Genomic DNA, 18,569 nt, shown 5'->3' on the forward strand with positions numbered 1-18,569 from the left:
GCAGAAAGATCCTCAATATGTTTCATGAAATTTGGAAAGTACATTAAATATATAGATATAGATATACATGTGTATTAATCTGGGACTATATAACTTGCATCACACTCTTCATGAAATTGTCTATTAAAATTCACAATCTTTAGCAATGTCGCTATATTGATGACGTTCCATTTAAATCGCGGAAATGAAGAAAAATATTAAAACACCTTGAAAACTGTGTACATCTAATTCGATAAAGACTAGTATGAAAGATAACGTATATACTGACTGTATTACGATTACATTAGATTACATCATTGAAACAAAAACTGTTCAATGACAGTTTTAAAAGTCCATATCTTACAGTTAAAATGATTGAATTCATCCGGCAAATTATTATTCAAATGGTCAATCAAAAATAATGTCTTATGAAATTGGTTCAGCAAGGGAAAGGGTCTTAAAGGGTATAACTAAAATATACAGGGGTTGTGATGATTTAATATTGGGGTACAAATAATCTACATGGGTTAGCAATCAAGGCAAACTAATATATTATCCCATGGAAAGTCATGCTGATAAATAATACTTCAATATGATATTTTTCTGCAACTACTCTAACATCTTAGTGATGAATGTATTGGAGAAAATTAAAGATGGACACTTTTTGTATCCCAATTAAAAACAGGATTGTTTAGTTTGTGAACTGATTTTGTAGCAAACAGGGACACATGTTACATTTATTTTTGTAAGAAAACATATTTGAACAAGTTGTAGCAAGTTGGCACGTGATATATAGTTACAAAAATAGTTGTTGCAAATTCACTCTCATCATCCTGTCAAACACATTTCACTTTGTTACAAAAATTGTTGTAGGAAATTGTGTAATAAACTGGCACGCCTCATCTGTTCGTCTGTGCGCCCTTTGATCCACAGTGCTTTATCGGGACATAACTCAACTGATCTCTGCAAAACTTTGTACTCGTGTCAGACCAAAGTCCTAATTGTTCTCCCTGTTATTGGAAGAAAAACGTTTTCATAGTTCGAGGTTACCATGGAAACAAAAAGTCAAATAAAAAATTGACTGCAAATTTCCCACGGATTTCAGTTTAAACATTCAACTGATTTCTACAAACTGTGGGCTCTAGTTGTGCCATAGGATATATCTGTTACCATGGAAGGGGTAATGCTATACTGTGAGGCTATTATTTTTCTATTAATGCATTCCTGATAATTAAATAATCACGAAAAGATAATGGACAAATAATAAAGTTAACCATGAACAACTATATCATCTGTCATTGTCCATGTATTAACATTATTTGCTTAATCGGACGGCCAAGATGACAAATGTATTTTCGACGAAAATTTTGTTTACACAATGCCATAATTTAAGTATTTTATACTTAACGAGCACGAACCTTTTGATTTGAAACACGTGTATATGTAGGGTTTTAATTTGGACATCTTGATTCTAGGTAACACAGGCACCATCTTTAACATGGCGGAAGGATTTGTCCGGGAACAGTCGTCGGTAGATGGCTCCAGAAGTCAATCTCTGGATACTTTAGTACTGGAATGTCCTATCTGTCTGGAACAGCTGCGACACCCTAAGTCGCTCCCTTGTCTACATTCATTTTGTGAGGAATGCCTTGGTAGTTTCATCACCAATGAGTCGTCAGGTAAAGCTGCCTCGGCATCCTCATTCTCTTGTCCTGTATGCCGTCAGGTCACCGAGCCGATGAACCCGTCAGAAGACAAGGAAAGTTGGGCCGGACAGTTTCCTACCAACAATCTGGCAGTCGAATTGATCCGACATTTACAAAATACGAATACGTTGATAACGTGCAAGCCTTGTGAGAAGAAAGGGAACACGAATGTACCAGCAAAGTTTTGGTGCCATCAAAACAAATCTTACTTCTGTGCAGCCTGTAAAATCGGCTATCATGACCTGTTTCATGAAGAATGCGAACCAGAGAATATCACGGAATGGAACAAATCAGATACGATCCGAAGGCAGACGTCGGCTCATGGATGTGGAAAACATAAAGAGAATATAGAGTATTACTGTGAAGACCATCTGATTCTTGGATGTAACAAATGTATAATTATCGATCACCGGAAGTGTGAAGTAGTGACATCAGTAGACGATTTCCGGGACAAACTGACACCTTCGAAATTCAACGATCTTTTTGAAGAGCTTCGGAAAAGCGCAGACGCAATGGAAACATTGATAAACGATGTCGCAGAACAGCTTCAGGCCATGACGAACGATCAAGACATCGCGCTACAAAGTTTAACAGACCTACGCAAAAAGATTAACGAACGTTTTGATACAATTCAGAAAGAGCTTACAGATAAATTGATGGCATCTTTCAAGGAAGAGAAAGATAATCTTAATATGTCGAAACTGAAATGTGAAAGATTGATGTTATCTATGCAAAATACGCTGACGTCATCGAAGGATGCCGCCTTGAAGGACGATTCCGTGGGGACGATCTGTCTTTTCCAGAGAGGACAGGAGGAGTTCGAGTCCTGTAAGGAACGCATAAAGGAGTTGGAAAAGTCGTCTAGATCCACCAGTCTGAGACACGAGTATGACCCCGACATACTGGCCGTCGACACCAAGACAAGCCTTACCATGGGAAAGATAGTCGTTCATCAACAACAGAGGAGACTACCATCTACTGCGTTCAGTACTCCATTGTCTGAACGTCTGATGAAGATAACGGGAAACTTAAACATCAAAGTTCCCTCTGACAAAAAATACTGTTCTGCATGTGGAGTTGTTCTCCTGTCTGGTGGCCGTATTGTCGTGGGAGACCATGCAAACAACAAAGTGAAGCTGTTTACAGAAAACGGGGATTTGCATTGTGAGGTGGGATTGAGTGATTCGCCTTGTGACCTTTGTCGTATTGATGACAATACTGTGGCCGTGATGCTAGTGACAGTTAAAACCATCTGTGTTGTCGCTGTTGAGGATTTAACCTTGACCATCTCATCGGAAATCCTTATTCCAAACATCACTGAAGACTGTCTTGGTGTCACATACAACAACACTAACTTTGTAGTTGGTACATTATCATCACTTTACAGTGTACCAAAATATGGGGGTCAAGCCACAAAACTTCATACAGTTGAATCAAGATGTCTGCATCTCGCCAGTAATCAGAACAATGGGTACGTGTTCGCTAGCTTAAATGAAACAACTCCTGACAAGGTGGCCGTGACACGACTGTCTGACAAGTCCATCAGAGACGTATTGAAGGTCGGCACTGTGAAAAGAACAACAGGAATAGACGTAGACAGAGAGGGTAACGTGTATGTTTGTGGAGGTAGCTCACCAAACGTCATACAGATGTCACAGGATGGAACCAACGTCAGGGAACTGCTGACGTTGTCAGATGGTATCAAACGTCCGAGGGCGATTTCCGTGTATGGTGATAAAGTAGTGATCACAAATGAGTATTCAGACCAACGGAATTTTATTCATATGTTTCAGCTCATTGAAATGGCAACACAGAAATAAGGGGATTAAGGAACATTTTGTGGAATCCGAAAGACAATAGATGAGTTTGTATTATTTAGCTACACCTCATTCATTCAATTTTTTTTTTAAATTCTATACGGAATCTGTGAATATCAGTAATATATCATGCAATATGAATCCATGAAACATTATATACTATAGAGAATTTTCAATATATTGTAATTTTATTTGATACTTCAAAATAGGTATTTGCGTCCATGAACTGTGGATTTAGGTTAGAGCAGCACATACATTCGTATAACAACACAAAGAACAAAGAAACTATAGAAACTATTGTTATTAGTTATATAATGTTATACCGTCATTTCCCGTGTGTTGCCCGCCCGCACAAGTCAAAATAATGGTTTTATAATTTAAATCTGCAGATAGCCCGTTTCTGTTCATTGTCTTTGAAGTTTTTGCTGCGTAATAGAGCACACGTTCTCACAATCAGGGGAATCCCTTGCTGTATGTGTATTGCACTCATATTTGATCAGTGTTGCCTTGAGACGTGTACGTATTACTGAATCTATATTACCATTCATATTTATATACATAGGTACCATTCATATTTACATACATCGGTACCATTCATATTTACATACATAGGCAATATTCATATTTACATACATTGGTACCATTCATATTTCGCACTTGAAAGCAAGTCGGCACCTACTAGTACACCAGAGAAACATACAAAAAGGTAAATTGGATTTGACAAGTAATGTATAGCCCGCAGTGTAATTTTTGGGGGATACATTTTGTCAGATAGTTCGCTTCAACATATAGCCCGCAGAAGGCATTTTTGTGGTTTAGATTGTATAGATCATACACGGGAAATTATGAAAGTCTTAATAGTTATATTCTCAAATAAGTCAAAATCCCCTTTTGAAATTACGTTTTGGCCTGTCGTTTTAGCTCTTACGTAATATGGTATGGTGCATGAGGGGTCGTTCGTCCGTCAACTTTTAGTTCTAGAAAAATAAATAAATAAACTGGATATATTGCCAGGGAGTACATGAGGCAGAGATCTCTGAAATTAATGACCATGACCTTTTCTTAAGTCAAAGCAGCCAAATAGCGAAAATTTCATTGAGATAGGTATTTCTCAAGTGCTAGAAAACCTAGATGACTGATATTTTGCAAGAGGATACAAATTGCAGGGTGCTATTAAGTTTCTTCATATCAATGATATTGATCTATCTTGAAGGTCAATTAATAAAAAATTGCCATTTGAGAAGTTCTTTAAGATGTGGGATACTCATATTTCGCCACTATGTATCTACTATGATAATTAGTTAGTGCTATTATATGAATATAAATGATATTGACCGATTTTCCAGGACAAAGGGGTCAAATATGTTGAAACCGTCAACAATCCTCTATCAAAGTTCCAGAAGACCTAGAGGTCAGATGTTACCTAGTGTCTTGAAACAAATAACCTTGACCTATTTAAAGGGTAGAGTGTTCAAAATCAAGAATCTTAAGACTAGAAGACCTGATATTTGGCCAGTGCGTACCAGCAATAGGGTGCTGTAAATTTTTTTCTCATAATGTCCTTTACTACCAGTATATCCAAAGTCACTTGGGTGTAATATTTAACGGTTCTTTGAGGATCTTTGAAAACTTTGAAAATTCCTGATATTGAATGCTTTTAGGTTTTCGCGAGTGAATGTCAAAATTGTCAAGGTCCAGTTGGGTAAAATCCTTTATTTTTTTATTTCATTTTAACAGCTAGCAATACAATTTTCAGTGATATATGGATTGATATGGGGTGATTTAGATATGTATGAAAAACATCATCGGAGGTAATTTTTTGGTATCGCATGAATGCGAAACCACACGTTACAATTAGCTCTTTTAGAAATAGTGTATGACTTTCCTTGACACATTACTAACATAAGGTTGACATAAAATCTCGAGAGAGTATTTTCCTATTATTCCGTACTACCCCTGTGAGCGATTGAGGCCTTTTTGGGTCTCTTGTTCTGATATTGTGATTTTTGAATATCCATTTTAATGACAATTATCGTGATACATGTATTTATATCTATTCTTCGCACCATATCTGCATATCTATTAATTGTTCGATGTTTTTAGCTTTGTTTCTAAGTATATTAAATGCAACAAAAAGAAAATTGAATGGTTTCCCGTTAACATATATTCCACGAGTATGACAGAATATCGATGTTTTCACGAGTGCACCATATCTGCTTTGTTTTTGGAGAAATGTTTATATTAAGAAATAGCAAATATTGATACTTCAAATGAAGTTGAAACAATCGATACAATTACTGAGAGTGATAAGGCTCATTCTTGTTCCATTCAACTTTCCTTGTCCTGATGGTACCCGTTAGCTCCTACTTGCTGTATCAATATCTCACAATAATTTGATATCACGATTTCTTATAACACAGTATATTTGTATATGGCCGTGTACTTTTTCAAGTGTCTCCATAAAAATCTATGTATTAATTGTTCATATATTGTCATCGTTTTATCGATTATAAATTAGAATTACGATTTCATTTACATGCTTGTCTTCTTTGTTATTTATATCTTCTTTCTTTCAAGAGTGAAAAGATAACCACCATTGCTACCTACTAAGAAAAAGTGATTTTTATTTGAAAAGCTTACAAAACTCAAATGCAATTGATAAAACTCAAATGCAATTGATGAATATTGATGTGTTTGCAATCAAATATCTTTGAATTAACATTTAACAAGAACCCTGTCCTTTGAACACTTTAAAACACAATTGACAGTAAAAAATGGTCAACTCATTCCGTACCGTTGTCGACTATAATTGACATAATTTGAAGCTCCCTCTTTCCCATAGTAATCGACAGGATAGGCTGACGTTATTGTTACCCTTACAACAGAAGAAAGTTTTCAGATGACCCCCAGATATAGATTCCCAGCATTCCAAATTTCGAGAGCCACTATGTGATCTAACTATATACTAAGTTTAAGATTGTTCATGGATTCCATCGAAATGGCTTATTCTAATCATGCTTCCTTCTGCATTACTCCCTGGAAGAATAGCACATTGTAACAATGTTATCATTCATATAAAAAGTTGAGGTCGATACCATATTCCGTGATCTCTTTGTTAAACATGGCGTCCAACCTTTCGTTTTGCGCAACTGTGAAGTAGTTCTTCCAATCGCCTACACATCCTGGAAAAAGATAATTTGATAAAATACTGTCCGTATGTCTGACTGTCGATATTACAAACTTTTTATAATGCTTAAACGTCTATAACATTATACACAAAATTGGACAAAAAAGGTTTGTTTAATGATAGTTTCAATGTTTACATATATTACCTTTCCTGTAAATAGGTAATCGCCCGCCATTGCCAAAGGAATTCCAAATCTTAGTTTCTCCTGCCTTGGTGTCATGCTCCTTTTGCAAATTTGCGAATTCAACTGCCCTTTTCACTTCGCATAAAAACGATTCTGGTCGATTCAGCTGGAGGAACTCTACCAATCTAGTGATGGTGCCGTAAAGGTTCTGGAAAATGAGCGTTTACTTTTGGTGTAAATTTATAGTTGTACAATTATTCAAATGTGTCAATTTTAATAAAATACTCCAGATAGTTTCTATGACTTCTTCATCGATATATTGAAGCATTAGTTACTTCATAACAGCGATGCTATGAGAATGCTCCTTAACATTTATAAAGAGGAACAGACATGTTTCTGTTGACAAACCTGTTTGATATCTTCATATTCCAGAAAGAGAACGTTTAGTTTCTGATTCGAGAGTTTGGCCTTCTCCCATTCTCTTACGTACGAAAACCAACTTCCACCAAAGAGTCCAACTAAAATAACAAGAAAAATCGCAACGGTTATTGCTTTGGTGTGTAAAAGATAGTTTTAGATGTAGTTTCAGAACGGAAAACTACGTCTTTGGTAAGATAAACGGAAAATTAATTTTAAAGGAAGTAATTTTTAATTCTAAATTGTTAAAGTATGTATGAATTAAATAAGTCAACATAACAAAGAGGAAATACTTTCACTTCTGGAATCAAAATAAATGATAAACACAAATGTTTACATTATTTTTCTTCCAAGCTTTTAATCAAATTGTTCAGTTTATTTATCACATTTGGCGTTACACCGAATGACCTTAACTTAGACTAAACATATAACATAATATGAAATAAAGCTATTGAAGGGTACACACACTCGTCCGATAGACAAAGGTTGAAAAAGCCATTAAAGTCTCTTCATATATCGTGCCTACAACTCGCTTATAGTGTTCATAATAATATACTATGGTGTCCTTTGGATTCCGTAGAACATGGACTATCTTCACTTTGCCCTGCCTTGTCATTGCTGGGATCAGTGGGTAGGTAAGGTGTGTGTGGAGCGCTCTGGGAGAATCAAGCTGGTCAATCTCGCTTGATGGATGAAATTCGATCATGTAAGGTGTCCCTTGATACTTTAGATATTCTGTTCGTATCATTTGTATCATGTTATATACCCAATGTGTTCCTGAAACGATACGGCAATGTTACAATTAGTATGGAGGAGCCATGTAGTTTTGTCGCAAAAAAACCCAAAAAAAAACCAACATAATATTAATAAATTGTTTTTTTTAAGGTCTTTCTTTTACGGTGTTCGGTGTATAAACTATGCTTAACACTAAACATTTTGTCTATAGAGATAAACAAAATCATGTCAACTTGTTAGATATTACTATAGTGCCACATAAGTTTTAAAAAATGACAACTTTATGTTAATATCTTAATTTCAATGATAATCAATGAAATCAACGATACTCTTCATGGTGACGTTACATGGAAAATCATTACCGGATTTTAGGATTTTGTTGACGTTAGTTCCCAAGACACAACATAAAAATAAAATGAAATCTTATATCATTATATATAAATTCACATAAAGTTGGTTATACAAATGTACAGAATACTAGTTAATATAAATCGCTATATATACCTGATTTAGGAAATGAACATAACAATACATCATCTGGTCTGAGATGTAGTGATGACACATCCTTCAGTTGGTCTTCTACGTTTCCTGGAATGTCGGGATGGAATTTCAATCCTTTGTAAGGTTTGAATCGAAGAGTGTTGCCATGAGAGTCAGTAGAAGTTTGTGGCTTCATTTTGAACACCTACAAACAATATTTAATATATCTGATGACGTAAATGTATTCGCGTGTTCTAGTACAGAAACTGATACAGTCCGAACCCCCACCCCTTCTTTTCTGCAATATCTATCTGACCTCTAGGCCCTTAAAGTAGACAACACCCTCAAGATGTCCCCGCTGATAAGTTGTACCTTTTCGGCCCCGCGAATGGATCAGCCCGGCGATTCTAAGATTAGCAATACTCCTAACCAGTCCTCTCGTTTAGCGTAATAAGTATTTTGGCTATACGGTGCATGGACTATAAGTTGTCTGCCTTAAGAATAAGACATTAAACATTCAGAATTTGAAGATTGCGCATTAAACATTCAGAATTTGAAGGCTGCGCATTAAACATTCTGAATTTGAAGGTTGCGCATTAAACATTCTGAATTTGAAGGCTGCGCATTAAACATTCTGAATTTGAAGGTTGCGCATTAAACATTCTTAATTTGAAGGCTGCGCATTAAACATTCTGAATTTGAAGGTTGCGCATTAAACATTCTGAATTTGAAGGTTGCGCATTAAACATTCTGAATTTGAAGGTTGCGCATTAAACATTCTGAATTTGAAGGTTGCGCATTAAATATTCTGACTTTGAAGGTTGCACAGTTCGGCATAAGATATTCAACATTCAGAATGTGGATGTTGTGTAGTTCTGCATTCAGAATTTGAATGTTGTACAGTTCGACATTCGCCATTCAGGTACAGATCGACGTTCGCCATTCAACATTCAGAAATCTAATGTTGTGTAACTCAACATACGACATGCAACATTCAAGTTTCAGGATTAGAATGTTGTGTAACAAGACATACAGCATTCAACATACATAATTTGAATGTTCTGCAGCTTAACATTCGACTTTCAACATTCGAATTATGAATGTCGTATGTCGTATGCTCCATGTTGAGCCAACTTCAAACAGCTATAGGTTTGTAATCAATATGTCATAATCACCACTTCTACAAAAACAATTCAATATTGAATGATGCTTTAGTCGATTACATGGGGTGATGAATTGAGTTGCACTAGAGAGAAAGTCAACATGAACTGCTATTGAGACAAATTTAATAAACTGCGAAGCAGTTGGTGTTGAATTAGGCTCAGGAGCAACTGAATCACGCCTAAGCATCACATTTACCATCAAACAATATCCAAAATATTTAAGACCTTGGTTACTTTACTTGTTTAATTTTGACTATCTTTGCTTCAACATGTCCTAACAAACTGCTTAAAATTAAAAAGACAATCGACCTTGACATTTGACCGAGGGACCTTTACCTTTTGTCTGCTGACCAACATTTTTTCGTAACGGAGACGGACTAATATAAGTAAATAGTACTTGTTTCTGAATCCGACTATTTGCGTTATTTCATCAGTAAAAAGATATACAATAACCTTGACTTTTTTGGCCAAGTGACATTTGGTTAGTTGTTTTTTTTATTTGGACAAATTTTGAGCTTTATCTTTGACCTTAATTTTAACCATAGTATGTGTTTAAATAAACTGAGAATCATGATGAAATTTCAAGTATTTCAGTCACTGGAAATATATAATATTCCACATATTGATACAAGTGTTAATTATTCCAAACTTACACCAAACAGCTTAGAAATTCATATGGACTTCTATTGTCTTGATCATGACAATAGATTATAGTTCTATAGGATACCTCTTGTCATTTTTAACTTCTTACAGTACATACTATAGAAACCATGATTTCCAGTCATTGCCATTTAATGGAGGCGGAATTACGGTTTTAAGTGTCAAACTAGGAATCTCAATCTACCAGTTGAAGATCCTTAAGCATATAAATACGTCATTAGTAATACTTTTACATCGCATAAAAATATGTTATCTAAATTAAATCGTTAAGATTGGATTCATTTTTCCATTTCCTTAGTATGAATCAGATGTACTATAATGAATACAACCATATTGTCTTTTCGCAATGATGGACGTCGATAAGCTGTACGTTGTCATTCAAACAAGCTGTAACACGAATACAAAGTTCCATTGGTCTGAAGATTCACTTGTGATAACCTGGGAAGTCCAATTCACAGTAAGGTATGGGAATGGTTGGACTGAACTGTTTGACAGTAAGGTGTAGGGGTAGTAGGAATTAACTATGTGAGAGTAAGGTGATGGGGTAGTGGGAATGGACTATGTGACAGTAAGGTGTGGGGGTAGTGGGAATGGACTGTATGACAGTAAGGTGTGAGGGTATTGGGAATGAACTGTGTGACAGTAAGGTATGGAGTAGTAGGAATGAACTATGTGACAGTAAGGTATGGAGTAGTAGGAATGAACTATGTGACAGTAAGGTGTGAGGGTAGTGGGAATGGACTGTATGACAGTAAGGTGTGAGGGTATTGGGAATGAACTGTGTGACAGTAAGGTATGGAGTAGTAGGAATGAACTATGTGACAGTAAGGTATGGAGTAGTAGGAATGAACTATGTGACAGTAAGGTGTGGGGGTAGAGGGAATGAACTGTGTGACAGTAAGGTGTGGGGGTAGTAGGAATGGACTGTGTGACAGTAAGGTGTGAGGGTATTGGGAATGGGCTATATGACAGTAAGGTGTTGGGGTAGAGGGAATGAACTGTGTTACAGTAAGGTGTGGGGGTAGTGGGAATGAACTGTGTTATAGTAAGGTGTGGGGTAGTGGGAATGGACTGTGTGACAGTAAGGTGTGGGGGTAGTAGGAATGGACTGTGTGACAGTAAGGTGTGGGGGTAGTAGGAATGGACTGTGTGACAGTAAGGTGTGGGGGTAGTGGGAATGAACTGTGTGACAGTAAGGTGTGGGAGTAGTGGGAATGGACTGTGTTACAGTAAGGTGTGGGGGTAGTGGGAATGAACTGTGTGACAGTAAGGTGTGAGGGTATTGGGAATGAACTGTGTGACAGTAAGGTATGGAGTAGTAGGAATGAACTGTGTGACAGTAAGGTGTGGGGGTAGTAGGAATGGACTGTGTGACAGTAAGGTGTGAGGGTAGTGGGAATGGACTGAGTGACAGTAAGGTGTAGGGTAGTGGGAATGAACTGTGTGACAGTAAGGTGTGGGGGTAGTGGTAATGAACTGTGTGACAGTAAGGTGTGGGGGTAGTGGGAATGGACTGTGTAACAGTAAGGTGTGGGGGTAGTGGGAATGGACTGCGTGACTGTAAGGTGTGAGGGTGGTGGGAATGGACTGTGTGACAGTAAGGTGTGGGGGTAGTGGGAATGGACTATGTGACAGTAAGGTGTGGGGGTAGTGGGAATGGACTGTGTGACAGTAAGGTGTGGGGGTAGTGGGAATGAACTGTGTGACAGTAAGGTGTGGGGGTAGTGGGAATGAACTGTGTGACAGTAAGGTGTGAGGGTAGTGGGAATGGACTGTGTAACAGTAAGGTGTTGGGGTAGTGGGAATGGACTGTGTGACAGTAAGGTGTGGGGGTAATGAGAATGGACTTTGTGACAGTAAGGTGTGGGGGTAGTGGGAATGGACTGTGTAACAGTAAGGTGATGGGGTAGTGGGAATGAACTGTGTGACAGTAAGGTGTGGGGGTAGTGGGAATGAACTGTGTGACAGTAAGGTGTGGGGGTAGTGGGAATGGACTATGTGACAGTAAGGTGTGGGGTAGTGGGAATGAACTGTGTGACAGTAAGGTATGGGGATAGTGGGAATGGACTATGTGACGGTAAGGGGTGGGGGTAGTCGGAATGGACAGTGTGACATTAAGGTGTGAGAGTAGTGGGAATGGACTGTGTGACAGTAAGGTGTGGCGGTAGTCGGAATGGACAGTGTGACATTAAGGTCTCGAGGTAGTGGGAATGATTTGTGTGACAGTAAGATATGAGAGTAATGGAAATGAACCATTTCTTTTTCGATGTCAAACATTCATTATAAAGAAATACATTCAGCCATTGAGATGCCATAGTGATTCTACAAACGAATTATATTATGACTCATGCACGGTATTTTTTATGCAACACTAGGCCAGTATCAATAGAAGTATATTAAAAGAGATACGACATTATGTATCTAGTGTGTTATTATACCAGTAGGAATTAACACTAATTATACCGATTTGATAAACCGTGAAATAAGTCCGATGAAGTCGTTATAGGAAAGATTGGTAGACGACAAATATCTCATCATCTGATGATCTGACCATTTAAGACAGCGAAAGGAGCAAAAACCCATTTCGATACGTTTAATAAAAAGAATGGCTTTCTTCTCTTTATTTGTGGTTAGTATTCTACTTATTTAACCTCGAAGATGGGATATCACTAACAAAGAGAGGACAATCATTATATATGTCACTTACTTCAACCTCGGAGATGAGATACAATGTATTACAAAAAAGAAAGGACATTAATTTTATATGTATATGTTATTTACTCCAAATTCGCAGATTAGAGATCACAAATTCAACATAAGTTACTGAAAAGTGAATTAGAGTGTCAAGGATACAAAAGTTATCTCCCCTTATAATATACATCTGCTAGATATAAAGAGCATGGTCATTGGTATTATATTCAATTGATACTCCCTGTTGGAATTGTAAACAGCATTGTGCCAAATTAACTTTAATTAACAGGACAGACGAATCGACGTAGTAATTTCGGTGTACCACTTACCGTGTTTTTCTGCCTTTTTCTTATGGCAAAAAATGAACAAAAATAATAACTAGCTTTTAAAATATAAGATACAACAAAATGTCTTGAAATATATCGACCTGGTTTATAGTTTTGAAGTTTTAATTCTTATTATACGCTTCCATCAAATGCCATATGTCATTCATAGGAGAATCGGAGATCGATACCGAACACCTTTCCCTGTTTGTCATACATAGTATCACTATATTAGGTCACCTGAGATGTTGGTGACAATTTGTTCAATGACTGATCGGTCAGATCATCCTCGCTAGAATACGACGTTTGACGAACTTGATAATTTATATTTGGAATGATGCTATTGACAATTTTGTAGCAAGTTTTTGTCATGGTTTTATATTCATAAAATTGCTTCATATATTTTCTTGGAGGCCATTATGCATTAAGTCAGAAAAATTATAAAGCTCATTATATTGAAACCGAAAGTGCCCGGTGGCGATGTTTATTAACCCAGACACCTTTAGTTTATCTCTACACTGACCGAGTTACTCTAACGTATACTACTCAATTTCGTATACCACAATATGGTTTAATAACAACATATACACTGCTATATTCAGATGCTTCACAGAACGCAAATATGCTACTAGTGATATGTTTAAATAAGAATTTATCAACAGATAGGGTTATACGATAAACTGTAAACATACATGTACAACTGTGTACAACTACAGGATATAAAACGACAAATATTATGGACGTTTAGTGTTTTTCAAACATAATTTTTGACCACGCGATTATCTCTTGAAATATATGATATTATAATTTCATACGCGTAACGAAAAAGGTGTCCGGACCGGATATATTTCCGGCCTGGTTTGTATATTAGGATCGTATTTCCCGTGACGAGGAGTGATAAGGGGTACAGGAGGTTGATGTGAAACCCGTGGCTGAACGATTACAGACCTGTGAGTAAACCCGTGGCTGAACGAGTCTAGAACTGTGAGTAAACACGTGTATATTGACGTTTAACTATTATTATCGGTATCATAACAAATAACAGGCTTTCAATACAAAGCGATACACTGGAAGATGGTATCTTTATAACAACACACTATTATCAACCGTGGGCATATATCAGCTGATATACATGTATGTAAAATGAAAGTTGATCTATGTAGATTCCAAGAAATCATAATGTAATGATGTAAATACATGAACAATGACATTTTGCTGGATAGACAAATGTCCGTATATACAACATTAATACATATAAATTGATTTATTTGAAGTTTATACCTGTCTACTTTCGTTTTATATTTGTCTAACATTGGTATCCACTCTTAATACAGACTCCTGTATAATCCTATGGACTGTCCAAGTGTCCAAATTGTGGGGGGTGGACATTTAAAATTCAGGAAAAGGATTGAAAACGTTTCTTATTGAGAAATATTTTAGTCACACATATATTGTGATTGATTTGTTTTAAAACTTTCATGGTGATCAAATCGTTGCCATGAGATCTCAAAAGTCTTTCAAATTCGAGAATACATTTATGTACTTCCGTTTTTAATATTTTTTAATGTATCCGAGGTTATCAGTCGTGAATCTACATTATATTGCAGTGCATATTTTCTAAAATACTAGAGGTCAGAAATCGAAACAGAAAGATCCAAAATATGTTTTATGAAATTGGGAAAGTAAACTAAATATTTAAAAATTCGGGGCTATAAGAAACTTGTATTACGCACTTTATCTACAGGACTATCAAATTCACAATCGTTGCTGATGTCGCTATATTTGTGAAGTTCCATTTACTTGGAAATTTAAGAAACTATTTAAACACCTTGAAAACGAACTGTGTACATCAACTTAGTATGAAAGATAATGTACACACTGATTATATTATGATAGCAGCGCTGGAACGAAAACAGTTTTAAAAATCCATATATTATAGTTGAAATAATTAAATTCCATAACCAAAATATTATTCAAATGAACACTCAAAATATTGTTCAGCAGATTTGCTTGAGAAACGGTATTAAGGAAGTATTTATAACTCAAATATACAGAGGATGTGATTTAAAGCCACTATTGCGTTATGTTTCAACCACGGGAAAGAATTTGGCCCATGAAAAATAAAACATGTCCAAAATTAAGCGATACACGAGCCCAAACCGTAAGAAAGAATGGAAAATATAAAATGGCTGCAGTGACTTTTAATTTAAGTAATGAACAGAAAGTGCTAGTTTTGTAACATACTCTTTGTACTCATGTCAGATTAGTGCCATAACAGTTCCTTCTGTTATTGGGAGATATTTTATTTTTTCTCATTTTCGGTTACCGTGGAAACAAAAGTCTGATATACACAATTTGTAAGTTATCCCAGACTTTTAGTTAAAATACATTCAACTGATCTTGGTGTTCTCATTGGACACTTTTGATGAAAATTTATGTTTGATATTTCGGTTACCATGGAGGGGTTCATGCTTTTCTGCTCTTATTATTTCTATTAATGCATTCCTCGTGGTTAAATAATCACGTTGGTCAACTTAATCACCTGTCCTTATCATGGAATTAAAATTGTTTTGCTTAAAACACGACCACGATGGCCACTGTATTCTCAAATTGATTTTCCGACTTCTCATGAAGATAACAATGTGAACTGCTAAGGATTATGGGCCTTTTGTTTACACAATGCCATACTTTATATACTTTCACTTAAAGAGGGCGTACCATTTGATTTGGTTTACATGTATTTGTAGGGTTTTCATTTATACGATTTGATTCCAGGTAATACGGATACCATCTTAACATGGCGGAAGGATTTGTCCGGGACCAGTCGTCGGTAGATGGCTCCAGGAGTCAATCTCTGGACACTTTAGTACTGGAATGTCCTATCTGTCTGGAACAGCTGCGACACCCTAAGTCCCTCCCTTGTCTGCATTCATTTTGTGAGGAATGCCTTGGTAGCTACATCACCAAGGAGTTGTCAGGTAAGATGACATCAGTGCCTTCTTTCTCCTGTCCTGTATGCCGTAAAGTCACCGAGCCGATGAACCCGTCAGAAGACAAGGAAAGTTGGGCCGGACAGTTTCCTACCAACAATCTGGCAGTCGAAATGATCCGACATTTACAAAATACGAATACGTTGATCACATGCAAGCCATGTGAGAAGAAAGGAAACACGAATATACCAGCAAAGTTTTGGTGCGATCAAACCAAATCTTACTTCTGTCAAACCTGCAAAATCGGCTATCATGATATGATTCATGAGGATTGCGAACCCGAGAATATCACGGAATGGAACAAATCAGATACAATTCGACGGCAGACGTCGGCTGCTGGATGTGGAAAACATAAAGAGAAAATAGAGTATTACTGTGAAGACCATCAGATTCTTGGATGTAGCAAATGTATCATTCTCGATCACCGGAAGTGTGAGGTGGTGACATCAGTAGACGATTTCCGGGACAAACTGACACCTTCGAAATTCGACGATCTTTTTGAAGAGCTTCGGAAAAGCGCAGACGCCATGGAAACATTGATAAACGATGTCGCAGAACAGCTTCAGTCCATGACAAACGATCAAGACATCGCGCTACAAAGTTTAACAGACCTACGCAGAAAGATTAACGAACGTTTTGATACAATTCAGAAAGAGCTTACAGATAAATTGATGGCATCCTTCAAGGAAGAGAAAGAAAATCTGGATATATCGAAACTGAAATGTGAAAGATTGATGTTCTCTATGCAAAATACGCTGACGTCATCGAAGGATGCCGCCTTGAAGGACGATTCCGTGGGGACGATCTGTCTGTTCCAGAGAGGACAGGCGGAGGTCGAGTCCTGTAAGGAACTCATAAAGGAATTGGAAAAGTCGTCCAGATCTACCAGTCTGAGACACGAGTATGACCCCGACATACTGGCCGTCGACACCAAGACAAGCCTTACCATGGGAAAGATAGTCGTTCATCAACAACAGAGGAGACTACCATCTACTGCGTTCCGTACTCCATTGTCTGAACGTCAGATGAAGATGACGGAAAACTTAAACATCAAAGTTCCCTCTGACAAGGAGGACTGTTCTGCATATGGAGTTATTCTCATGTCTGGTGGCCGTATTGTCGTAGGAGACTATGCAAACAACAAAGTGAAGCTGTTTACAGAAAACGGGGATTTTCATTGTGAGGTGGGATTGAGTGATTGGCCTTGTGACCTTTGTCGTATTGATGACAATACTGTGGCCGTGATGCTAATGACGGTAAAAACTATCTGTGTTGTCGCTGTTGAGGATTTAACCTTGACCATCTCATCGGAAATCCGTATTCCAAACATTACTGAAAGCTGCCTTGGTGTCACATACAACAACACTAACTTTGTAGTTGGTACATCATCATCACTTTATAGAGTACCAAAAGATGGGGGTAATGCCACAAAACTTTATACAGTTGAATCAACATGTCTGCATCTCGCCAGTAATCAGAACAATGGGTACGTGTTCGCTAGCTTACACGAATCAACTCCTGACAAGGTGGCCGTGACACGATTGTCTGGCAAGTCCATCAGAGACGTATTGAAGGTCGGCGCTGTGAATAGAACAACAGGATTAGACGTAGACAGGGAAGGTAACGTGTATGTTTGTGGATTCAGTTCAAACAACGTCATACAGATGTCAGAGGATGGAACCAACGTTAGGGAACTGCTGACGTCGTCAGATGGTACCAAAAGTCCGAGGGCTATTTCCGTGTATGGTGATAAAGTAGTGATCACAAATGAGTATTCAGACCAACGGAATTTTATTCATATGTTTCAGCTCATTTGAATGGCAACACAGAACTAATGAGATTAAGGAACATTTTGTGGAATCCGAAAGACAATAGATGAGTTTGTATTATTTAGCTACACCTGATTCATTCACTTTTTTTTAATTCTATACGCAATCTACGAATATCAGTAATATATCATGCAATATGAATCCATGAAACATATATTATGGAGTATTTTCAATAAATACGTTCTAATTTTATTTGATACTTCAAAACAGGTATCTGCGTCCATGAACAGTGACGGCATGGATTTAGGCTAGAGCAGCATAGATATTCGTATAACAACACAAAGAAATTAGAATATAATGCTATTGTTTTCTTGTACCGTCATTTCATGTGTATTGCCTGTCCGCACAAGCCGAAATAATGGTTTTATAATTTAGAATCTGCAGATAGCCCGTTTCCGTTCACTGCCTTTGAGGTTTCCGCTGAGTAATAGATTACACGTTCTCACAATCGGGGGAATCCCCTACTGT

The 18,569-nt window shown here is 37.1% G+C and overlaps 3 protein-coding genes across 3 annotated transcripts; 2 read left to right on the forward strand and 1 right to left on the reverse strand.

Moving 5' to 3' along the window:
• Positions 1-1,460: 1,460 nt before the first annotated feature.
• Positions 1,461-5,980, forward strand: LOC117330691 (RING finger protein 207-like). The gene has a single exon (XM_033889135.1). The coding sequence runs from the start codon at positions 1,478-1,480 to the stop codon at positions 3,503-3,505; it is 2,028 nt and encodes a 675-aa protein (XP_033745026.1). The 5' UTR covers positions 1,461-1,477; the 3' UTR covers positions 3,506-5,980.
• A 495-nt stretch (positions 5,981-6,475) lies between these two features.
• On the reverse strand, positions 6,476-9,363 carry LOC117331188 (sulfotransferase 1A1-like). Its single transcript, XM_033889787.1, has 5 exons — positions 9,259-9,363; positions 8,470-8,650; positions 7,757-7,965; positions 6,835-7,021; positions 6,476-6,684 (listed from the first exon to the last, which is right to left on the reverse strand). Exons 1-5 carry the CDS (start codon positions 9,361-9,363, stop codon positions 6,569-6,571), a joined length of 798 nt encoding a protein of 265 aa, XP_033745678.1. The 3' UTR covers positions 6,476-6,568.
• Positions 9,364-16,079: 6,716 nt separating this feature from the next.
• On the forward strand, positions 16,080-18,089 carry LOC117331189. The gene has a single exon (XM_033889788.1). It carries the CDS (start codon positions 16,080-16,082, stop codon positions 18,087-18,089), a length of 2,010 nt encoding a protein of 669 aa, XP_033745679.1.
• Positions 18,090-18,569: the final 480 nt, after the last annotated feature.

Source organism: Pecten maximus, chromosome 7, assembly GCF_902652985.1.
Source record: "Pecten maximus chromosome 7, xPecMax1.1, whole genome shotgun sequence".
Classification (NCBI taxonomy): Eukaryota; Metazoa; Mollusca; class Bivalvia; order Pectinida; family Pectinidae; genus Pecten; species Pecten maximus.

Excerpts from the sequence above, each read along its gene's own strand:
- LOC117330691 (XM_033889135.1), top strand. The coding sequence starts at position 1,478 with ATGGCGGAAGGATTTGTCCGGGAACAGTCGTCGGTAGATGGCTCCAGA.
- LOC117331188 (XM_033889787.1), bottom strand. The coding sequence starts at position 9,363 with ATGGCGAATGTCGAACTGTACAACATTCAAATTCTGAATGCAGAACTA. Across the intron at positions 7,966-8,469 it reads ATGTTCATTTCCTAAATCAG|AATATCTAAAGTATCAAGGG; the intron begins GTATATATAGCG and ends TGATACGAACAG. Across the intron at positions 7,022-7,756 it reads ATGAACACTATAAGCGAGTT|AACCTTTACGGCACCATCAC; the intron begins GTAGGCACGATA and ends CTCATTTTCCAG.
- LOC117331189 (XM_033889788.1), top strand. The coding sequence starts at position 16,080 with ATGGCGGAAGGATTTGTCCGGGACCAGTCGTCGGTAGATGGCTCCAGG.